The sequence below is a fragment of the Podarcis muralis genome, chromosome 14 (genome assembly GCF_964188315.1).
Source record: "Podarcis muralis chromosome 14, rPodMur119.hap1.1, whole genome shotgun sequence".
Taxonomy (NCBI): domain Eukaryota; kingdom Metazoa; phylum Chordata; class Lepidosauria; order Squamata; family Lacertidae; genus Podarcis; species Podarcis muralis.
The window spans coordinates 14,001,008-14,026,079 of NC_135668.1; the positions used below are offsets into that span (position 1 = coordinate 14,001,008).

General features: G+C 44.0%; 1 protein-coding gene across 5 annotated transcripts in view; it reads right to left on the reverse strand.

The window, feature by feature from the left end:
- Positions 1–3,643: 3,643 nt before the first annotated feature.
- SLC30A4 (solute carrier family 30 member 4) overlaps positions 3,644–25,072 on the reverse strand; it is a 29,521-nt gene continuing 8,092 nt past the window's right edge. For 4 of the 5 annotated variants that reach the window (XM_077918803.1, XM_028705718.2, XM_077918804.1 and 1 more), the window contains exons 3-8: positions 24,636–24,782; positions 18,368–18,521; positions 15,256–15,466; positions 10,866–10,971; positions 7,217–7,351; positions 3,644–6,471 (exon numbers count right to left, since the gene is read on the reverse strand). In XM_077918803.1, the coding sequence (XP_077774929.1) occupies positions 6,317–6,471; positions 7,217–7,351; positions 10,866–10,971; positions 15,256–15,466; positions 18,368–18,521; positions 24,636–24,782 (908 nt within the window). In that variant the 3' untranslated portion in view covers positions 3,644–6,316. Of the gene's footprint in view, positions 6,472–7,216; positions 7,352–10,865; positions 10,972–15,255; positions 15,467–18,367; positions 18,522–24,635; positions 24,783–25,072 lie in introns of those variants that run through there. The other variant, XM_077918806.1, reaches the window with a different exon arrangement.

Below are 25,072 nucleotides of genomic sequence, written 5' to 3' on the forward strand. Positions count from 1 at the left end.
CCAGAACGAATTAAATACTTAACCCGAGGTACCACTGTATACGTTCATAATAAGCAACAGCAGTGTTTGTTATATTTCTGTGGAAGAAGAAGAACCAAAAACTCCTGGTTTTGTGGTTGTCATTTAGTTGTGTCCGACTCTTCGTGATTCCATGGACTCTTGTCTTCCACTGCCTCCTGTAGTTTGGTCAAATAAAGTTTGCTTGCAAAAAGCTTTCGCCAAAGTTTTCGCCAAAGAAAAACCCACTGTGGCTCGTGATTCATTCGCCATTGAAAGATTTCACCTGAGGGAAAGGGAAACAGATAGAAGTTGTGGCATGTTAATTCCACGGGGAATCCATTCCCCACATGTGCCAGGAGGTTATGGTGCCAACCTGAGCGAAACAGGGCTGGGCTGGAGTGGGGGAGCAGGTCCGTCTAGCCCCAGCCCCTTGGCCCCCTCCTTCCGTGCCAGGGGTCAGGCCGTCGTGTGCCCAGGCAGGAGCAGCGAGCATCGGCAGCTAGTGGCAACGTGGGCATGGGCAGCATGGCAGGGGTGCTTGTTCTGCCCCCCTCCTTCCCTTGGTCAGCTGGCCAGGCACCCTCAGCAGCACTCAGGATGTCCCCACAGTAGTCATGGTTTTTGCCAAAATTCTGACATCCTCTGATTCACTCTAAAACTGTGCCAAACACCTGCAAATTGCCCCCTGCAACGCTTGGTGGTGCAAACTCTGTGTTTCCAGGTAGGCAAAAAAATGAGCTCTTGGCGACCTTACCCACGGGTCACAGTTTTCGCTAAAATTCCTAGGTCTTCTGATTCACTAAAAAAAAACAGTGCCAAACACCTGCAAATTGCCCCCTGCAATGTTTGGCAGTGCAAACACTGCGTTTCCAGGTAGGCCAAAAAATGAGCCCTCAACGCAGTGTGAAGAACGCCCTGTAATGTTGTTTTTGAAACAATTCACTTGCAAAACAAATTCAGTCCTGTTTTCCTGCAATTCTGTGAGAAATCATTAACTTCCTCAAGGCTTTGCCTTTTAGCTCTCCTAACGGAAAGAAAGCCAAGTCACCATTTCGGACGGTGTGGATTATGTTTTTTGAGGAACAGCAGAGGATTTCCTCTGGGTGGCACCAAACGCACAGAGAGGCAAAGAGGAATACTTTTGCCACCGTTAAGTGGCAATCGCACATTACAATAGCATCACACATTGTCGTCAGAGGCAGTATGCCTGTATAGAATTTTACAGATCACTCAGGAAGACAGGCGAACTAATGCCAGTGTACTGGAAGAAGCAAAGTTCACCAGTGTCAAAGCAGTGATTTTTCAACATCAGTTTTTTTGGACTGGTTATGTTGTGCAGATGTCTGATTATCGTCTTCCAAAGCAACTACTCTATTCCGAACTTAAAAATGGAAAGCGTGATGATGGTAGTCAACAAAAGAGCTTTAAAGACTCTCTCAAGGCAAATCTTTAAAAATGTAGTATAAACACCAACAACTGGGAAACACTGGCCTGCGAGAGTTCCAGTTGGAAAACAGCCATTACCAAAGGTGTCATGGGCTTTGAAGACGCTTGAACTCAGGACGAAAGGGAGAAACACGCTAAGAGGAAGGAATGATTGGCAAACCCTCACCATAATCAACTCCCACCCGGACACCAATGTCCCCACTGTGGAAGGACATGTGGATCCAGAATTGGCTTCCACAGTCACTTACGGACTCACTGTTAAGACTGTGTTCATGGAAGACAATCTTACTCAGCTACGAGGGATTGCCAAAGAAGATATACCTTAACTAGTAGCTGGCAATTGCAAATGGAGAGTGCTGTTGCTTACAGGTCACCTTGACAGGCCTCCTCTGACCTTATCAAGAAGGACTGTTCTTCTTGTTTTTTGTGGGGTGGTTTTGGCATGTTGAGCTTGCCATTGTACTGGCTCTTTCTGCCGTAAACAATGGAACAGGAAGGAGGAAGCTTTCTCTGCGATGTAAATTGCAATAATCTGTTGACCTTGGCTCCCTGGTAAGAGTACAGTGGTACCTCGGGTTAAGACCTTAATTCGTTCCGGAGGCCTGTTCTTAACCTGAAACTGTTCTTAACCTGAAGCACCACTTTAGCTAATGGGGCCTCCTGCTGCTGCCGCGCCACCGGAGCACGATTTCTGTTCTCATCTTGAAGCAAAGTTCTTAACCCGAGGTACTATTTCTGGGTTAGCGGCGTCTGTAGCCTAAAGCATATGTAACCTGAAGTGTCTGTAACCTGAAGCGTATGTAACCCAGGGTACCACTGTATCAGTCTTGGGGGCAGAATATCTGAGGTTCAAATTCCCAGCATCTCTAGGTAGGGCTGGGAGAGACTATTAACAACATGGCCACGGACTGAAATCTGGGAGTCGTTGCCAGTCAGTATAGACAATACAGTGGTACCACGGTTCTCAAATGCCTTGGTTCCCAAATGCTGAAAACCCGGAAGTGTTCGGGTTTGCGAATGTTTTTCGGAAGCGAAACGTCCGATGCGGCTGTCAGCTATTGTTTCTGGGGCGCCTGCACCAATCAGAAGCTGAGCCTTGGTTTTTGAACATTTTGGAAATCAAACAGACTTCTGGAACAGATTAAGTTTGGCGCTGTTATTACTGGCCTTGCTGTGGAGGAACCTAAACTTCTGTGCACTAGTGGCCAAAATTGTGGAAACCTTTCGGGGGGAAAGTGTATTTCCGAGGTTTGATGGCTCATAACACCTGATTGGCTCTCCAAACACTCATGCTCATTGGCTACATTCAAATGAAGGAAAGCTTACTGCATATCAACCTAAGCAAGTTGTGCTTCCTTTTTCTTGTTATTTGGCTATAACTTTTGATAGAATACAGATAATTCAACAAACGTTGTTGAATTCCATTCTTCATTAAATTATCTTTCCATTGATATATAATATTATGGTATTACTAAAAAAAATGGTGTTATGAGCCATCAAGCTTCAGAAATACTTTCCCCAAAAGTTTCCCACAATTGTGGCCACTAGTGTACGTACACACACTGCACTCTATGATTAAGCACAGGGCCTCACCTGTCCTTTGAATAAAATATAGAAATACTGTACGTAGATTGAAAACAGCAGTTTCCGTATTTTTCGCTCTATAAGATGCACCAGACCACAAGACCCACCTAGTTTTTGGAGGAGGAAAACAAGAAAAAAAATATTCTGAATCTCAGAAGCCAGAACAACAAGAGGGATTGCTACGCATGAAAGCAGCAATCCCTCTTGCTGTTCTGGCCTCTGGGATAGCTGCGCAGCCTGCATTCGCTCCATAAGACGCACACACATTTCCCCTTACTTTTTAGGAGGGAAAAAGTGAGTCTTATAGAGCAAAAAATACTGTAACTCTCATTGCACAAATGCACACATACCACTGAGATAAAGAAACAGGGCTTATACTTCCAAGCGACGGTACAATACCATTGGAATGCCCTCCCTATGGAGGTATGTCTGGCACTGACTCTACAACTGTTTCGGTGCCAGGTCAAAACTTAACTCTATTTGCCCAGGCACTTTAAAGTCTGCTCTTGGCTAGGCAAGCAAAAAAATAAAATAAAAATCATCACTTATCTACTCATCTGCAATCCAAAGTGAGCTCAGAGTTCACAAAAGAGTAATAAGAATAACTCAGAAGTGGGCAGTATAATAATCAATTTAATAAATCCACAGTAAAGCAACACATTTGTTTCATTAAACAAATATATAGTATATAATTACAATTAAAAAAACTCCAAGTACAGTACAGATCTACCAACCCCCCCGTTTCTAATTAGGTGTACTGTAAACCCCAGTTTAATGAAATACCCATTATGAATATCCATTTGTGTGCAAAAATACCTGACTTCCGAAAAGGTCATAAAGAAGGGATACACAAAAAGTTTCACAAACTGAGATATGGCTTTGCATTTCTATTGTCGTGTATCAAAACAACAGGGTCCCAAATATGCCAGTTCTTCATTTCGATATCATTTAGTGCAGCTTGCTCATTCTAATACTGAAATTTTGTCTTGGGGTTGAGCAGAAGGGGGGAAAGTTGGCTAGGCCCAAGCAACATAAAATCCAGCAAATGGGCATATTTTTATCCATCAGTGGATGGAGAGAGTTTGCTCTTCAAGGAATCTCTTGCTCTCTAGATCTTGTTGAACTCCAGATTCCATCAGTTTTAGCCAATTGTCAATGGGCACTAGAGTCCAATAAAATCTGAAGTCATCCTTCCTTTGCATGAAGCATTTGAATAATAATTTAAAGTTAAATAACTATGCATATTGCTTTCATGAAGTGTTAATTTTAAAAGTCACCCTTCATGAGAAGATATTGGTCCTTAAAAACAATAACAAGTATCTCTTCTGTGAAGGAAAAAGAACAGATTTCAAACTATTATGCTCCAAACAGCGAAATAGTTATCCAATTAGTCAAAACATGCTGGCAATTGTTAACGTTGATACTTATTTCTGTTGTTTGTTGGGATTAAGTGGGCTTATTTTCTTTTTTTGGCTTCTTTAGCCCTATTTACGGGCGATACAAAAACTACGGTGGAAAATAAAATGTGGCAAGCTAAGCTTTAAAATATTGATTGCTTCGGATTTCAGAGTTGAAGATCAAACCTTTCCAAGAGATTATACCATGTATTTGTTACACCGCAATCTTATTCACACCGATAGTTCTGTTTAGATGTAAAGGATCGGAGGTCAAATCCCTGGCATTTTCAAAATATAAATTTCTACACCACTAATTCTCATGGTATCCGGCTTTGGATTAGCTATGCTCCAGAAGAAACATCTCTCGTCTTGCAGTTCTTTCTCCTGATTTCACCTTCTCTATACTCAAAAGTTTTAGGAAGAATCCAGCAATAATTTGGTGCCTGGAAAAGAGTTCTGAAGGCCTGCAATTCAACACAGGTCAAAAAAGTGGAACATTTTACTTTTAGACTGCTAGGAGAAGAACGACAACCAAAAAAATAATGGACAGTGGGTGTCCTTCTGTTTGACTAAAAGGCAGTACAGTTCACCAAATCACTAACATTTCACTGGCACACGTTAGCATACATTACCATGCAAAATCGATATTTATCGGGAGGAAATGTAAAGGTGAAATGGAAACCATATGCTCACAACTGTAGGTTTCAGGGGCTGTAGTGTATCTGACGCCTTCGTTCTCTTTATTTCCTGAATGTCGACAACTTTCACCAACCCAGTGCCCTCCAGATGCAGAAGGACCACAATTCTGTGCTGGCTGGGGATGATGGCAGCTGGACAACATCTGCAGGGCACAGAGTTGGTGCAGGCTATTCTACAGTACATCTACTGATTGGATCTCTGCTTTAAATGTGGTTTCTATAAGCCTCCCCCCTCTCTTGCAAGAGGCAAATCAATCACAAAAAGTCCCCTACAACATATTTATTCACTAGAATTAAGGTTCATGCTTAACCAAACAGCCTCTTGAAGCAGGTTAAAATGTTAGATATCCAAGAAGATCGATAAGAATCGTCTCAAATTATATATATATTTGAAAAGAAATTTAAATATGCTTTTCTATGGTAAAAGTCCTACGCCGAAAGATACGAGAGAGAACTATTCCTTACAAATGTAGTGGGTCCAGCCCCAAAGTCTTCAGATAAACAACCGATAGCTTGTCCCAGGAAAAGACCTTTTCTGGTTTGGATCGTAGGTTAAAGCTAAAATTTCCAGGACTGGTTACTGCAAAAGCTATACTTCTCAATATGTATTCAGGTTTGAATGAAGAGAGACAACTTATAAAAAAATGTTCTGCTATACCTGCAGCATCGTTTTTGTTTTAGGCAAGGTAGTAAAAAAAACCCATAGCTGTTGGAGAGAGATAAAATACGGTGTAACCAGTTCAGGGATCATTAACCTTTTTGATCACAGACATGATCAACCTTGGCAACTCTTTTTAAACTCAAGTAGGTAATTCTTGGCGCCCTTTAGGAAAGCAGGCAAGCACTGTTGGAAGTTAACAAATGGCAACGAGGAAGTGTGCTCTACGAGGTATCCGCCAACCGCAACGTGATCTGTAAACAATTTGTTGGATATGTATAGATATTGGCATGAAAACCCTGGCCGAAAGGAACGGCAGAGAGAGAAAGTTACAACTCGTTTTCACGGAAAGGGAAATTCTGACCCCGTTCCAAACCCTTCTTGTTGCAAGAGGATTGCCAATACTAGTCCAGCCCCAAGGGATTCCGTTCTGTTTGCAAATCTTGCATTTATTGCTTCGTGGTCTTTTGGCTGCAAAGGTTAAGAAGAATAAGGCAGCGAGTCCTCCCAAAAAGAAAAAAAGCATGGAAAAATTAGGCACTGGAATTCTGGCAGCTTGTGCACGGTTTGTTCTCTTCTCGCCTGTAACTCTGAAGCTGGATTGAACATTGATAGACTCCGAATGTGCTCAGCAACAACCGCCGGGCCTTCGACTGGATTTCCTCCCACTTTGATGAACTGCCAGGAACTGGGAAGCAAGGAAGACACAGTAAGTACCACCAAAACATGGGCAGAGCTATCGTATCGGTGGGTTGGGGGTGGTGGTGGTGGAAAATGGCAGATATCTCCAAAGCACTGCTGGGCAGGGGGCTGTGGGAAGAGAGGCTACTTTCACATCACGCATCTAAAGCACTGGGATGCCACTTTCAAGAGTGACGGCTTCCCCCAAATACCGTATTTTTCGCTCTATAAGACGCACCAGACCACAAGACACACCTAGTTTTTGGAGGAGGAAAACAAGAGAAAAAATATTCTGAATCTCAGAAGCCAGAACAGCAAGACGGGTCGCTGCGCGGTGAAAGCAGCAATCCCCCTTGCTGTTCGGGCTTCTGGGATAGCTGCGCAGCCTGCATTCGCTCCATAAGACGCACACACATTTCCCCTTACTTTTTAGGAGGGAAAAAGTGAGCCTTATAGAGCAAAAAATACGGTAATTATGGGAGCTATAATGTGCTGAGAGGGAAATTGTAGCTCTGTGAGGAGAATAATGGTCAATTGTCAAGGATGATTGCAACTGAAGTCCAGCAACATTTAAATGACCCCATATTCCCATCCCTGATCTAGAAAGAAGAACACAGGAAACAATAAATTAATTTATAGTTAACAAACCACAAATATGACCCCCCCAAAAAAAATTTAATTTATTGATTGAATTTAATCACGATTCTGCTTTATTAACACAACCGTTAGCTCTGCCTGCTTCCCAGTTTTACCTAATTGCAAGTGGACTATGGCAATGGTTTTTCCAGCAGTCAACGACCAAATATTCAGGCTTTCCACTGAAAACACATCTTCAATTTTCATTAGCTCCTCTTTAATGCGATCCACATTCAAATGCCTTGGAACTCCTATAAGGAGGACATGAGTTTTAGATGTTTAGAATTATTGTTGATTATTATGTGGTGCCATTATATTAAACTTGAGCAGAGTATTTAGAAAAGGATAAAAAGCAGCCATTTAGTCACATTGTGAAAGTGCCTCAAGGGAAAACACTCGTGTAAACATTTTCATCTTCTGCATTTCTAGGAACTGAAATGTTATCAGTCACTTTGAAGTGATAACATTTATTCGGAAATAGTAGTGCACTGGTTCTTAACAATTTTGGAGAACCATTGACAAATTGGCCCAGTTTTCACTTAGCATTGAAGAAGCCACAGTTGCCCCTCCCATCCAGTGGCATAGTTGCAACAAAGAGATGGGCAGTGCCGCTTAGAACATTTTAACATCATATTCAAAAACTAAACTGTGGATAATCTTAACTAAAGTTTGTTGAAGCAAGGCTCCTTCGAAAGGTAAAGGTACCCCTGCCCGTACGGGCCAGTCGTGTCCGACTCTAGGGTTGAGTGCTCATCTCGCTTAAGAGGCCGGGAGCCGGCGCTGTCCAAAGACACTTCTGGGTCACGTGGCCAGCGTGACGAAGCTGCTCTGGCGAGCCAGCACCAGCGCAGCACACGGAAACGCTGTTTACCTTCCCGCTATAAAGCGGTACCTATTTATCTACTTGCACTTAGGGGTGCTTTCGAACTGCTAGGTGGGCAGGAGCTGGGACCGAATGACAGGAGCTCACCCCGCCGCGGGGATTCGAACCGCCGACCATACGATCAGCAAGTCCTAGGCACTGAGGTTTTACCCACAGCGCCACCTGCGTCCCTCAAGGCTCCTTCTACAATAATGTTATAAAGCGGGCTTTTCTCAACAAGCCCTGGAAGCGGTCCCAACTAAAGAAGAATGGAAAGTTAAGCTGACAAAGTATGCGCAGCTTGCAGACTTAACATATAGAATAAGAGAACAAGAAGAACATACCGTATTGGCCTGAATATAAGCCTCATTTTATTTTATTTTCCAAATTTCTACCGTGAAAAGTTAAAGTGCGGCTTAAATTCGTGACAAAAACTGGCTTTTATGATGTCGCTGCTGAAACAGACATACGGTAAAACGGAACGAACGGGTGTGAGTGCCTATGGAATTTTAAAGGTGCGTCTTATATTCGGGCCAATACGGTATGTTTAGAGAAGATTAGGAAAAGTTTATTGAATATATGGGGGGAAATTGTGTACACTTGAAAACACGGGCAGCATTAAGATAAATTCAACAGTGTAAATAAGTTTTGATGGATGCAAAAATGGAATACTGAATGGTATGGTTTTTGTAACATATGCAGAGATTTATGATATGCAAAATGAACCATGGAAAGAGAAGAAGGGAAGTCATTGATACTTTAAGGATGTTTAAATGAGTATTCTAAATTGTAAAACAGAAAAATTAATAAAATTTATTTTTTCAAAAAAGCCCTGGGAATTTGTTAAGTGTTCACCTTTTGTTTACAGGTATATTGCCTTGTTGAAACACTTATCAGGATGTGATTTCAATATGGTGATTTATCACACAGCCCTACACCTGAGTAAACACAAGAAGGCAAATCTAGAATTGGGTTGAGATTGCAAAAGACCTGCATGAAGCTGTTAACATAAGATGAAAACAATTCATGGCAGCTGGCTAGGAATTTGATGGATGAGTTCTTGTTAATCTGCAGTATAAAAGGGAATCAACATTCAGTAAAGAAGAATGGGAGAGCCATTTGCAGCCTTATTAGGGTTATCCGTCAACAACAGCTAGCACAGCTTCTGACACTGTTGGCTGATAGATGGTAACTTGTGGAATCTCCCAGAAAAACATGTGTTTCAGTTGACAGCATAATAAAAAGTTAAAGTCCTCTGGGTGAAGTACAACCAGTGCTATTTTTCTAGAAAAAGAGGTGCCAGAACTCACCACGAACACCTCCCTCATTCTCTGAAATCGCTTTTATTTCATTTTACAAATACCAAGTTATAAGAATACGAAATACATATTCATATACAGTGGTACCTCGGGTTACGAACTTAATTCGTTCCAGAGGTCCATTCTTAACCCGCAATCGTTCTTAACCTGAGGTGCGCTTTCGCTAATGGGGCCTCCCGCTGCTGCCACACCACCGGTGCACTTTTTCTGTTCTCATCCTGGGGCAAAGTTCGCAACCCGAGGTAACTACTTCCAGGTTAGGTTCCAGGTTAGAGTTTGTAACCCAAAGCGTTTGTAACCCAAAGCGTTTGTAACCCGAGGTACCACTGTAAAGAGATTTCTCTGAATCTCAAGACTTCCCACCATCCCCTTCCTGGGTCCTATTGTCAACATTTTCAACTGCATATTATTTTATAATCTATATTTTGTATCTGTCCATATTGTCCATATTATTTGTTACATTACAAGTGTTATTAAAATCCTGCTAATGTTTTCATCTGCTTACAGCAGGTTCCTAAATAAATTATAATTCCCCCCCAATTCTTTCTTGAAGTTTTTGTCTTCTGGGTTCCTGTGCTTTCCGGTCAATTTTGCTATTTTGGCACAATCCAACAGCTTAGTTTGCCATTCCTCTCTGGTAGGGAGTCTTTCTTCTTTCCACACCTCCCTCATTCTCTTAGCATGGCAATGGCACCCACCTGAGTTTCACTGAGTTCTGGCTTGGTGGGGGGGGGGCCTGAGCACGACTGAAATGATCGACGAAGATTTTGAGTAAATCTCAGATGCCCGGCTGAGATTCAGTGCCAAATCACCTCGTAAGACAACCACATACAGTGAAATGCATAAATCTTTCAAAACTATTGATCAAGATTTTGAAAGTTATTTAGAAAATCAAAGCACCGTATTTTTTGCTCTATAGGACGCACCCGACCATAGGACGCACCTTGTTTTAGAGGGGGAGAAGAAGGGGGGGGAAATTCTCCCCCTCTCTGCTCAGCGCCCCTTCAGCGAAGCGGCAGGAGAAACGGAGCCCCTTCCATTTCTCCTCCTGCTTGGCTGAAGGGGAGCTGCACAGCTCTCCCTCCCTGCTGAAGCCAGGAGAGTCTTGCTCTCCCGGCTTCAGCAAAAGGAACCCAAAGCCTCCGAGCGCAGCAGGACCTCCCACAAGACTCTCCTGGCTTCAGTGAAAGGAACCTGAAGCCTCCGGAGCGCAGCGGGACCTCCCACTGTGCTCCAGAGGCTTCAGGCGACTATCCCTGAAGCCTGGAGAGCGAGAGGAGTCGTTGCGCACTGACCCCTCTCGCTCTCCAGGCTTCAGCGAAAGCAACGCAACACTTCTGGAGGGCGGAAGGAGCGCTCCCTCTGCGCTTTGGAGGCTTCGCGCTGCTATCACTGAAGCCAAGGAGCCTGCATTCACTCCATAGGACGCACACACATTTCCCCTTAATTTTTGGAGGGGGGAAAGTGCGTCCTATAGAGCAAAAAATACGGTAAGTAGTACAGCCATTGTTGCGTCCACTTGCTCATTGCTTCTATCTGCTCTTGAAAGGGCACCTCAAATATAGGAGTTCGATCAGTCATTACCTTCAAGTACAATTATTCCGGTGTCCCGGATGATCCGAAATGTTGTGAAAGCCACCAGGACTGAGAATACATATGTGCATATAGGGTCCGCAATCTTGTATTCTGGCTGAAACAAAGGAGGTTAAAGCCTGGTAAGATTACATCTGCATAAATAACTATAATATAATAATGTTTAATTTATATCCCACCCATCTGGCTGGGTTTCCCCAGCCACTCTGGGCGGCTTACAACATATAAAACACAACAAAACATCAAACATTAAAAAACAAATATCCGATACAAGCGACAAACAAACCAATAAATCAATAAAAAAACCAATAGTTTATAGTTATACCCAAACTAAAATAACCGTCAACCCCAACTAAACATTTAACCGACACCAACCCAACAAACATGAAACGGAGGAACCAAAATTAGAACCGTTTAAAACATTTTAGTCAGTTGTGTTGTTCCAGCAATGTCCCAGTGCCCTCCCAGGAGCCTTTTAGCTATTCAGGATGAGTGTGGGCCCTGCTCCTCAGGCCGGGTGGAAATGGGCCTTGCAGCAGGGAGCAGATTAAGATGGTTTAATCTATTATTATTATTATTATTATTATTATTATTATTATTATTATTATTATTATTATTTATTTTTCAAATAAATAAATAAATCTGTATACTGCCCTTCATCCACAGATCTCAGGGCAGTTCACAACATAAAAATACAAAATAAATATATATATAAATAATTTTAAAATAAAATATCAAACGTGTGTGTGTGTGTGTGTGTGTATGTATATGTATATATATATATATATATATATGCTTTCGTAGATTTTCACGGGTACAGGAATGCAGGTTTTGGTGTCCTCGGGTGTCTTCCCGTGTAAAAGATGGGGTGTCTAGGCGACGTTTCGACGAGGTCTCACTCGTCATCTTCAGGCTGGTGCTTTCGGCTTCTTGTTACTGGAATAGAGCAGGATCTCAGTGTTTGAGTTCCTATAAATACTGTTGAGGAGGTGTGTTGTATAGCCTCCAATGTTCTGGGCAGAGAGGAAGTTCCCAGGCTAGTGTGCCTTTTCTTCTTTTGTTCCTTAATTACTTGAGGGATATCTTGAGTGATTTCTTGAGTGATATCCTGAGTACCACTTAGGTGGGTCATTAGGTGTGGATTAGTTGCTAAGGCCTTTGTGTCTTGACCTCTTGAACTTTGTGAAGAGTTTTTCTGAGAAGATGGCTGTACTGCACTTAGTTGTGCTCTGGCTTGGCTTCGTGTATAGGGGCGAGCTGTGGTTTTGTGGCCTGTGCCAGCCAGATCTGTGTAGGGATTGCAGGGGGGTGCAGCATCCGGAGGTGCCACCATGGTTTGGCTACTGGATGGTGTCTGTAATTTATCTGTGGAGAGGGTCTGGGTTTGGGTCTGGTGTGGTTGATTGGTGATGGCGTTCTGTGTGCCTCTGGCTCTGGTGTCAGTTTTTGTGGGGAGGGCTAATTTCCAGATGTCTGGCAAGCGGGATGTGTCGTCACGCTTGTTCATGTTGTGAGGGTGTTGTGAGGCCACAAAACCACAGCTCGCCCCTATACACGAAGCAACAATGTATAGGGGCGAGCTGTGGTTTTGTGGCCTCACAACACCCTCACAACATGAACAAGCGTGACGACACATCCCGCTTGCCAGACATCTGGAAATTAGCCCTCCCCACAAAAACTGACACCAGAGCCAGAGGCACACAGAACGCCATCACCAATCAACCACACCAGACCCAAACCCAGACCCTCTCCACAGATAAATTACAGACACCATCCAGTAGCCAAACCATGGTGGCACCTCCGGATGCTGCACCCCCCTGCAATCCCTACACAGATCTGGCTGGCACAGGCCACAAAACCACAGCTCGCCCCTATACACGAAGCCAAGCCAGAGCACAACTAAGTGCAGTACAGCCATCTTCTCAGAAAAACTCTTCACAAAGTTCAAGAGGTCAAGACACAAAGGCCTTAGCAACTAATCCACACCTAATGACCCACCTAAGTGGTACTCAGGATATCACTCAAGAAATCACTCAAGATATCCCTCAAGTAATTAAGGAACAAAAGAAGAAAAGGCACACTAGCCTGGGAACTTCCTCTCTGCCCAGAACATTGGAGGCTATACAACACACCTCCTCAACAGTATTTATAGGAACTCAAACACTGAGATCCTGCTCTGTTCCAGTAACAAGAAGCCGAAAGCACCAGCCTGAAGATGACGAGTGAGACCTCGTCGAAACGTCGCCTAGACACCCCATCTTTTACACGGGAAGACACCCGAGGACACCAAAACCTGCATATATATATATATATACACACACACACATACGCATACATATATATATGTGTGTGTGTGTGTGTGTATGCATATGTGTGTATATATATAATTTAATAATACAATATATAAATATAAATAAAGGTAAAGGTAAAGGTACCCCTGCCCGTACGGGCCAGTCTTGACAGACTCTGGGGTTGTGCGCTCATCTCACTCTATAGGCCGGAAGCCAGCGCTGTCCGCAGACACTTCCGGATCACGTGGCCAGCGTGACAAGCTGCATCTGGCGAGCCAGCGCAGCACACGGAACGCCGTTTACCTTCCCGCTAGTAAGCGGTCCCTATTTATCTACTTGCACCCGGGGGTGCTTTCGAACTGCTAGGTTGGCAGGCGCTGGGACCAAACGGCGGGAGCGCACCCCGCCGCGGGGATTCGAACCGCCGACCTTTCAATCTGCAAGCCCTAGGCACTGAGGCTTTTACCCACAGCGCCACCCGCGTCCCTATTCTCTCTCTCTCTATATGGAGAATTTTTATATATTTATAAATATAAATATAAATATATAAAAATTCTCCATATATATAGAGAGAGAATCTTTTTGATTAAGAGGCCTATAACTGTTTCTAAATAACATTTTAAAAATCTACGCTGGTTTTAAAATATAAATATGTATCGAGTACTACAATGCATAGAAAGGTAGGTTGACAATGATTCTACACATCAATTGTTTTGAGCATTCACAGGCTTCTCTTGGAAGAAGCGCCACTGAACTGGCCCAAAAGGAAAAAAGGCCCTGCCTCTCATCACCGCAGATGACACTCCCTGCCGTTCCCAAACAAAAAGGAGAGCTTTCCTTGCCTATTTCAGTAAGCAGGTATGGGGCAAAGCATTTTGCAGCGAGGCAAACTCCCATCAGAGGATTGCACCCAGAGGACATACATCATGCTAAGCCAAGAAAACGTAGCGGGAGAGGGGGCAGGCGCTCAGCTCAGTTGGTTAGAGCGTGGTGCTGGTGACGCCAAGGTTGCAGGTTCGATTCCATTGCAGGGGGTTGAATTAGCTGATCCGTGCGGTCCCTTTCCAACTCTACAATCCTATGATTCTATATACAGAACAGATAATCTGATATTCCGTGTGCCGCTAGGCTGATTTAAGCAAGGCAAGCTGTTCAAATTTTCCATATCCCATAGTTACAGGGAACAAGGCAGAGGGCCTTCTCGGTGGTGGCACCCGCCCTGTGGAACGCCCTCCCATCAGATGCCAAGGAAATAAACAACTATCTGACTTTTAGAAGACATCTGAAGGCAGCCCTGCTTAGGGGAGTTTTAATGTTTGATCTTTTATCGTGTTTTTAATATTCTGTTGGGAGCTGCCCAGAGTAGCTGGGGAAACCCAGCAAGATGGGTGGGGTATAAATATATTATTAGTAGTAAAGGTAAAGGACCCCTGACCATTAGGTCCAATCGTGGCCGACTCCAGGGTTGTGGCGCTCATCTCGCTTTATTGGCTGAGGGAGCCAGCGTACAGCTTCCGGGTCATGTGGCCAGCATGACTAAGCCGCTTCTGGCAAACCAGAGCAGCGCACGGAAATGCCGTTTACCTTCCCTCCGGAGCGGTACCTATTTATCTACTTGCACTTTGACGTGCTTTCAAACTGCTAGGTTGGCAGGAGCTGGGACCGAGCAATGGGCACTCACCCCGTTGCGGGGATTCGAACTGCCGACCTTCTGATCAGCAAGTCCTAGGCTCTGTGGTTTAACCCACAGCGCCACCTGCGTCCCTATATTATTATTATTATTATTGACACACTCCCCCTCCCCACTGCTAAAAATTAAATATGTAACAGCATGCCACTGAAATGCATCACCTGTATATCCCCAGCACCTAGCCCCCAGATCCTAATTTGTCCAACCCTGCAGTTCCTGGAAGGGGTGGAAGCTCCACAATAATTTCCCCACTGAGCTAAGCAGAACTACAGTTCTGCATGCAAAACCCTGCACACTGGGGGGGAAAGTTAAGAGCACATACAGGTTCCTGTGGAGTTCAAGCGCTGGCCAGCCCAAGGTGAGAAATGCCTTTGTTTGCAAGTCTAATGAAAAGCCCTACCTTGAAACGAATGATGTAAGCAGCTACAAGAACGCCGATGCTTTGCACCAGGTCTCCCAGGGCATGCACAAAGGCGGCTCTCACTGCCAGGCTGCCGTGACCGTGCCCGTGCCCAGGAGTTGAGGCAGAAGAGGAACTGGAGGGAGGAACAGGGGCAGGGGAATGCGAATGGGAGTGCAGGTGGCCAGACTGGTTCAGCAGAAAGCCCATGCTGAAAGGGAAAGGAGAAGGAAAGAAGTTGAGAATAAAACAGAGATAAGGAGGGAGACCCAAAAAAACACCCAGCCCCAAATGTTAGAACCAGCCCCAAATGTTAGCACGTTTCATCCTTTTCGTAAGAATGAAGAGAGCAAACCACAAATGCAAGCTGCTAGGATAGTGGTACCTCGGGTTAACGCTTCGGGTTACAAACGCTTCAGGTTACAGACTCTACTAACCTGGAAGTAGTACCTCGGGTTAAGAACGTTACCTCAGGATGAGAACAGAAATCGTGCGGCGGCAGCAGGAGGCCCCATTAGCTAAAGTGGTACCTCAGGTTAAGAACGGTTTCAGGATAAGAACAGACCTCCGGAACAAATTAAGTTCTTAACCAGAGGTACTACTGTAAGGTAAAGGACCCCTGGACACATATATTAAAACCTTTTTGAAAATTCATTTTTGTCTTAAACGTTAAGGCTGCCTCAGAATGAAAGTGGTGTTCCATCGCTAGCTATTACTGTAGATATAGCCATGATTATTACTACAGGTAAAAGTAAAAAGGGTAAAGGACCCCTGGAAGGTTAAGTCCAGTCAAAGGCAATTATGGACTCGCAGTGCTCATCTCGCTTTCAGGCCGAGAGAGCCGGCGTTTGTCCACAGACAGCTTTTCAGGTCATGTGGCCAGCATGACTAAACCGCTTCTGGCACAACGGAGCACCATGACAGAAACCAGAGCGCACGGAAATGGCATTTACCTTCTCACCGCAGTGGTACCTATTTATCTACTTGCACTGGCGTGCTTTCGAACTGCTAGGTTGGCAGAAGCTGGGACAGAGCAACGGGAGCTCATTCCATTGTGGGGATTCGAACCACCGACCTTCCGATCGGCAAGCCCAAGAGCAGGCATAGGCAACTTGGCCCTCCATATGTTTTTGGACTACAACTCCCATCATCCCTAGCTAACAGGCCCAGTGGTCAGGAATGATGCGAGTTGTAGTCCCAAAACATCTGGAGGGCCGAGTTTGCCTATGCCTGCCCAAGAGGCTCAGTGGTTTAGACCACAGAGCTACCTGCATCCCCCCATGTAGCTAGAATTAAATGCACAGCTGATGATGGTCTACCGTGCTTTTTACTGCTAGGCCACCGTAAACAGAGGGAAAGAACACACATAACATATATTGAAAAGTGATTAAACTGTAGTAGACCGAAAACAATATACAGCGGAACCTCAGTTGTCGAAGGTAATCTGTTCCAGAAGACGGTTTGACTTCTGAAACATTTGACAACTGAGGCGCAATTGCTGGTCAGCAAAATCCATTGAAAGAATGGAGAAACGCGCCTCAGAAGTCAATCGACTTCCGAGGCGTGTTTGAAAACGGAAGCATTCATAGGCACCCCATCGCGGGGATTCGAACCGTCGGCCTTCTGATTGGCAAGCCCAAGAGGCTCAGTGGTTCAGACCACAGCGCCACCCGCAGTCAGTAAGGTAGCACAGAAAGGGAACCGTTGTTCTCCTGGCTTCCCAACAAAGCTGGTTGCGAGTGGTCAGTAAGAAGGGAGAGGTGTGACACACTTGCCTCTTGATAAAAGCCAACAAGTGACCGGATTGTGAAGCCAGGAGAGCAACGGTGGTCGCACTCGCGCTGCCTCATTGGCCGGCAGATCAAATCATCCCACCAAGAGAAAGGCTCGTCCTCTTCCTGCTTTTGCACCGATCCTAAACTTCCAGTACCAGGAATTCTAAGCGTCCAGGCACATGGGGATGCTAGAACCTCGAAGCTGGCAATCGCATCCACCGCAGTGGTGAAATTAGGAGACTTCGCTAAAAACGAAAGGTAGAGGGAAACCAGGCAAGAGCCAGAATGCAAAATAAACCAGAGCACCGCAGCTCCCAAAAGAGGATTAAGAAGATTCCACAGAATCTCCTGGACTTCCCTCCTGCCCTTTTACATCTCCATTATGTCCAAAGTTCACCATGTTATTCCAATCCCACTAACAATTTTAACTGTTTACAATGGTTTTTAAGATAGACCATAAATTTTCCCCATTCCTTATTAAAATTTTGGTCTTCCTGATTTCTGATTCTTCCGGTCACTTTTGCCATTTCGGACTAGTCCATCAACTTGATCTGCCATTCTTCTCTGATAGGGACTTTTTATTCTTTCCATCTCTGGGCTAATAGCAATCGCGTAGCCGTGCTTGCGTACATAGATAAACCTTTCTGCTCCCTTGGGATTTCGGCACCTAAAATTCCCAAACTGGACTAATTCTAGCCTATTGACTACACCATAGTCGTGAGGCTAGTCAGCTTCATAGAAAGTCCATTCTGAAACCCTGATGGTGGCAGGGGAACATTGAGGGCAGATGAGTTTTTTTGAACCTCTCTTCTGAAAGATGTGACTTCTGGCTAAGGTTACCAGACGTCCCCGTTTCCCGGGGACAGTCCCCGGATTTACAAATCAGTCCCCATACAAAATCCTATCATTCCTACTGAAGTTGAAAAGTGCCCCCGGATTCACTGAAAAAAAATCTGGTAACCTTACTTCTGTCTCTTTCTGACAAATGAGGTCCAGTTGGTACCCTTTTTGGCAATTGAAGAGGATTGACAGGAGATACGTGACAAACCAGCATAAAGAAACGGTGGGGCAAAGGAGCAAATTAAATGAATTTGGATATGCAGAAGATATTTAAAAAAGCAAAAAAATTAAGGAGCCACAGAAAGAGGGGGAAGGAAGTCAAATTTTGAAACGATAAAGTGATTGTAAAACTAATGAAATGTTTAAACTTGAAAAGTATAAATAAAAATTTAAATAATAAAAAAAGAGAAACGGTGGGGTGGTTCTGGGACTTTCTTCACAGGAGTCCCTTGCTAAGAAGGCGGCGAACTTTCAACAGAAGGAAAAGGAACACTTACATAAGGTTGACCGCTACCCCAATGGCTGCTGTAATCAGCATGATATCCCCATTGATTTCGTAGTCCATGTGGATGGTCCTTTGAACAGCTTCGTACAAGAGGAAAACCATGAGGATGTAAATCAGCAAGACGCTGAACATGGCAGACAACACCTCTGGGAAAGAGAAAGAAAAACAGCAGCACTGTTACAAGAACATCTGCGCACAAACATCATGCAGCGTTTAGCATTTCTACAGTACTTTTAATTACACTGAATCCAGGCTGGGTGAGGTAAATGTTAATAATGTAAGTTTAAACATTTCTAATGTTTTCTTAACAAAGGCTTTTCTATTAGGAATTTTAGGTGCTGATATTCCAAAGGACTCCTGCCAACCTAGCAGCTCGAAAGCATGCAGTACCAGTAGATAAATAGGTACCACTCTAGCGGGAAGGTAAATGGCGTTTCCATGCGCTGCTCTGGTTCGCCAGAAGCGCCTTAGTCATGCTGGCCCCATGACCCGGAAGCTGTACGCCGGCTCCCTTGGCCAATAAAGCGAGATGAGCGCCGCAACCCCAGAGTCGTCCGCGACTGGACCTACCGGTAATGGTCAGGGGTCCCTTTACCTTTTATTCCAAAGGAACAGAAAAGACTTTTTATGTACGTGACGACAGCCGCACGGATATTACTAGCCCAGAGATGGAAAGAAGACCCTACCAGAGAAGAATGGCAAATTAATCTGTTGACAAAATTGACTGGAAAGCTCAGGGACCAAGAAGACCAAAACTTTCACAAAGAATGGGAAAAATTAATGATTTATCTTGGAGATCATGTAAGCAGATGAAAACATTAGAAGGATTGCAAAAACACTTGTAATGTAGCGTATACAGTCGTACCTTGGAAGTCAAATGGAATCCGTTCCGGAAGTCCGTTCAACTTCCAAAACGTTCAGAAACCAAAGCACAGCTTCTGATTGGCTGCAGGAAACTCCTGCAGCCAATCGGAAGCCACGTTGGACGTTTGGCTTCTAAAAAAGTTCGAAAACCGGGACATTCACTTCTGGGTTTCGATCGTTCAGGAGCCAAAACGTATGAGTACCAAGGTGTTTGACAACCAAGGTACAACTGTACTATGGAGATAATGGAGTGACATAAAATATGGGCTACTGAATAATATGCAGCTGAAAAGTCTGACAAGAGGATCCATTGAGGGGAAGGTGGGAAGTCCAGAGATTCAGAGGATTCTTTAAATATGGATGTGTATGGTTGTATTGTTATAATTTTATACTTGTAAAATCAGATAAAAATTATTTCCCCCAAAAAAAGGAAATAAAAATGTGAGAAGAGGTTCCTGGATCAGGCCGATACCCCAACTATTCCAGCATCTTCTTCTCACAATGGCTGTGACCATATGCCTGGGAGAAACCAACAGATAAGCTATGGAGAAATCCCATTTAAGCTTTTGAGGAATCTAAAGTTTCCCTGGAACCCTCAGTTTGGAAAGTCCATGCCGTACAACATCACAAGCTCCTTTAATTAGCAAAAACTGCACCACAGATTAGCTGGCTGCAAGACAGCTACTCTACAAAGCTGTCACAGGTTCTTAAAAAAAACCCACACAACAGTAATAGGCTATCTTATTAGGAGAAACTGAACTCAAAATCCTTCAGCTGCTTCCCAGTCTTATGAGCCCAATATAAGCTATTTTCCCTACTATCTTAAAAAAAACACACACACACACAACAACAACAACAACAACAACAACCAGGGTGACTTTGAGGAGATGCATACATCAAAAATACAACAATACTGTATTTTTTTAATTTCTGATTTTGTTATACTGTTTTGCTGTTTGTATTTCTGTACACCACTTAAATACATTTTCAATACTGAGTGGTTTAGAAATTTAGAAATAAAAATGAACAAATATTAAGGGAGTAATCCAAGTAGCTGTTCCAGGAAAAAGCCCTATTTAATACCTGGGAGTTACTTCCGAGTAATCATACATAGGACAGTGTGGTAAAACCATGTAATACAAAAGAAAAGAAACATTTATTAGGATTAAAGTAACTGATGCTGTCATATAATAATGCCTGAGTGTTCTCAAAACAATTTGTCTTCAGTTTGGTTATAATTATTTTTCTAAAGTTGTTTTGCCTAAACCAAAAAAATGGAAAAAAGAAAGAAAGAAAACCATGTAATACATGCAAACAGAACATAAAAGCAGCATAAAAATTGAAGAGTGAAACTATTAACGGGCCCTGTGAGGAAAAAAATATTTCCAAAGTCTCCTTTTACTCCATCTAGGAGGAGGGTTAAATTTCATAACTGAGCCTGCCAAGTTTTTATTCCTAGATAGAGACATTTCCCTGCACACTGGGCTTACAGTATAAGCCCATCAATTCATTATAAAGCCATACTGTACTATACTGTACGGTAGCAAGTCTTCCTCCGTCTCAAGCGATAAGGAGTTTGGCAGCAACGAACCTTTTCTTTCAAGAGTTTTTAATTTTGTGGCATGAGTATCCTTATGACTGAAATATAACCCACCGGGGCCAGGAGTCGTTTTCAAAGGCATTTAAATACACCCCATTGCTTGGGGTTATTATGTCCATCTCCCATGGGGCCCCATTACAATTTGGAACTAAAAACAAAAAGCACGACTGAAAAAAAATCTAATTATAGCTTTAAAGAAGAAGTAGTCGTCATGTGAACAGTGAATTAAATAATCTGATCAGAGACTAACCCAACACAGGCTTGAAGCAGAGCTGAGTCAGTGCATTTTTTAACTGCAACACACTTTTTTGTTTCGCAACTTTGCTTTCTAAGAGTTGATAAATGTTCTTGGGAACTTTTGGTGGGTGCTGCCCTGGCTTTAGGAGATAAACTGGAATAGTTTCTAAAGACACTGAGGTCCAGCACCGAGGGCCTTCTGGCGGTTCCCTCGCTGCGAGAAGCCAAGTTACAGGGAACCAGGCAGAGGGCCTTCTCGGTAGTGGCACCCGCCCTGTGGAACAACCTCCCACCAGATGTCAAAGAGAAAAATAACTACCAAACTTTTAGAAGACATCTAAAGGCAGCCCTGTTTAGGGAAGCTTTTAATGTTTAATAGGTTATTGTATTTTAGTGTTTTGTTGGAAGCCGCACAGAGTGGCTGGGGAAACCCAGCCAGATAGGCAGGGTATAAATAATAAATTATTATTATTATTATTATTATTATTATTATTATTATTATTATTATTATTATCAACTTAACCACAATCCAATACACAGCTCATCTGAAATCAATGGGCCTAATTCAGCATTTATTATTAAGAACGTTATATTGTTTGCTTGTTCATTTGTTACACTTATATCCCACTTTTTTTCTTCCAAGCGGTGGCAGACTCGATTCTCCCCCTCCTCATCTAATCTCAACAACAACCCTGTGAAGCAGCCTAGGCTAAGAGGCAGTGACTGGCCCAAGGTGAGCTACATGGCCAAGCGGGGATTTGAACCCTGGTCTCTCAAGTCCTAATCTGACATTCTAACCAAGAAGCACAAAGCTACACATGATTATGGGCTTCCCACAGGTATTTGGTTGGTCGCTGGGCGAACAGAACAGTGCTGTAGCATGAGAAGGCCCCATGCGCAGATTTGTTAGCGGATGGAAATCTGAAAATGGCTTCTCCATGCAAACCAGGAAGTGACCTCTCCGTACAATGGAACAGCTCTTCTTTTCTTTATCTCTGTGGGTATGATCTGCTGGGTGACGCAGACGCCATTAGGCAATTAAACACACATGCATACTCTGTTCATGTCCCTCCCACCAGCCTCCATACGGCCCCGGGTTCTGGCAACCCACGCTACGCCACTGGAACAGAATGCTAAACTGGGCAGACCTTTGGTCTCTGACAGTGGGGCTGTTATGTTCTTAGGTTGCAAGTCAGAAGGAGGAGCTGTGTGCTGCAAGAGTATTGTTAGCCCAGAAATGGAAACAAGAAGAAATTCCGACGAAAGAAGAATGGCAGACGAAATTAATGGACTATGCAGAATTGGACAAAATGACAGGAAGGATTCGAAACCTGCGGGACCAGAGATTTACAGAAGACTGGAAGAAGTATATGAATTATTTGAAGAGCAACTGTAATCAACAAATTACGCAAGAAGTTTTGCAAGGAGAAATATACGAAGTGTTACAAAGTAGAAAAAGACAGAGATATTGGTTATAAGTTTGAAATGTAAAAGGGAAGATAAGAAATGCATACTGAGAGATTAGATTGGAAAATTTTCAGACAGGATTGATGGAAGTCAAAAATTTGAATAAGATGTAAAAGTACAGTGGTACCTCAGGTTAAGTACTTAATTCGTTCCGGAGGTCCGTACTTAACCTGAAACTGTTCTTAACCTGAAGCACCACTTTAGCTAATGGGGCCTCCTGCCACTGCTGCGCCACTGTAGCACGATATCTCTTCTCATCCGGAAGCAAAGTTCTTAACCTGAGGTACTATTTCTGGGTTAGCGGAGTCTGTAACCTGAAGCGTATGTAACCTGAAGTGTATGTAACCTGAGGTACCACTGTATGTTTAATTACTGTTGAAAATGATATGTTAAAAAAACTAATAAAATATTATATATATGGGGGCGGGGAGAAGGAGGAGATGTGTGAGACTGACCCAAGATCACCCAGTGGGCTTGATGGCTGTGTGGGGATATGATCCAGTTCTAAGACTGACACTCTGGCCTGACAATGGGGAAAACCTGTAGCCCTCCAGATGATGTGGGAGTCAGCATGGCCGAAGGTCAAGGAGGATGGGACTTGTAGTCTAGTAACAGCTGGTGGACCACAGGTTCCCCAGCCCTGCTCTAACCACTGCAGCACAGCAGCTGTCTTAGAAGGTATGCCTTAGACCTGTGCTTACACACAGGGAAGCGAGTGTGGGATTGCTGCTTTATATCTTCAGAACATGGGAAGCTGCCCTAAACCACATCAGTCAGACCCTTCATCGACTGAGCGCAGAATTTTCAACACTGACTGGCAACAGCTTTCCAGGATATCAGACAGGGTTCTCTCCCAGCCCTACCTAGTAAAAAAGGTAAAAAGTAAAGGACCCCTAGACGGCTGAGTCCACTCAAAGGAGACTATGAGGTTGTGGCGCTCATCTCGCTTTCAGGCCGAGGGATTCAGCATTTGTCCACAGACAGCTTTCCGGGTCTTGTGGCCAGCAGGACTAAACCGCTTCTGGCGCAACGGGACACCGTGATGGAAACCAGAATGCATGGAAGAGCCATTTACCTTCCTGCCACAGTGGTACCTATTTATCTACTTGCACTGGTGTGCTTTCAAACTGCTAGGTTCGAGGAGCTGGGCCAGAGCAACGGGCGCTCACTCCGTTGTGGGGATTCGAACCGCCGACTTTCTGATCGGCAAGCCCAAAGAGGCTCAGTTGTTTAAACCATAGCGCTACCCACATCCTCTACCTTGAGATGCTGAGGACTGAACCTGGGACCTTCTGCATGCAAAATATATTCTCTAACCACTGAGTTACAGGCCTTGACCTTGACCTCTTTTTTGTGCACATGGGAGCTTCTGCCTATGGAACCTCACACTACAATAAGCCTGTCAGGGTCCTGATGCAAAAAACATTGAACACCAAAGATATTTTGAACATATAGGTAAAGGGACCCCTGACCATTAGGTCCAGTCGTGACCCACTCTGGGGTTGCGCGCTCATCTCACTCTATAGGCCGAGGGAGCCGGCGTTTGTCCGCAGACAGCTTCCGGGTCTTGTGGCCAGCATGACTAAGCTGCTTCTGGCGAACCAGAGCAGCGCATGGAAACACCGTTTACCTTCCCGCCGGAGCGGTCCCTATTTATCTACTTGCACTTTGACGTGCTTCCGAACTGCTAGGTTGTCAGGAGCAGGGACTGAGCAATGGGAGCTCACCCCGTAGTGGGGATTCGAACCACCGACCTTCGGATCGGCAAATCCTAGGCTCTGTGGTTTAACCCACAGCACCACAACACCACCCACGTTCCATTTTGAACATATATAGGAAAGCAAAAAGAAGAAGGGTGGGAAAGTGTTTGCAAAAATGTGACTCCTATATACAGGTAAAAGTGGGCTTTACATTCCTCCCCTCACCCATACCGCCAACTTTAAGTTCATAAATCAACTTTTAAACATAGTCCTCACAGGCTACTAGACCCTGAAGTAAAAGGTCACACTGTTTAGAGATTCAGCACTTACATATATTGATACATACAGCTCTACTAGAATGACAACAATAATAATTTAAAAAGATTACGTACCTAAGCGGTGAAATCCGAAGGTGAATTTTTTGGTCGGTGATTTTGCAGATAGCCACAAAGCAAGCAGGGTCAAAATAATGCCACTGAGGTCTGTTAACATATGAAGCGCATCCGTCATGATTGCTAGGCTGTTGGCAACGTATCCACCTTGACATGCAAATTTAAAAGAAAATATATGTTAGGTCTATAATACTGAGGGGCCTATGCTTAGAGAGAAGTAAAACCAAGTGTACCCTCAAAAGGGAGCAGCCGCCAATCACACACAAGCACATCATTTGCCATATCCACACATTACAATTTAAAATGTATATCAACAAATGAATAAATGCAGCTGTGCCGGGGTCGTAATAATTCCAGGCCATTACAGCATATGAAGCCCTTAGCAGAAAAAAAACATCTGGTACAATGCACATACAGTGGTACCTCAGGTTACAGAC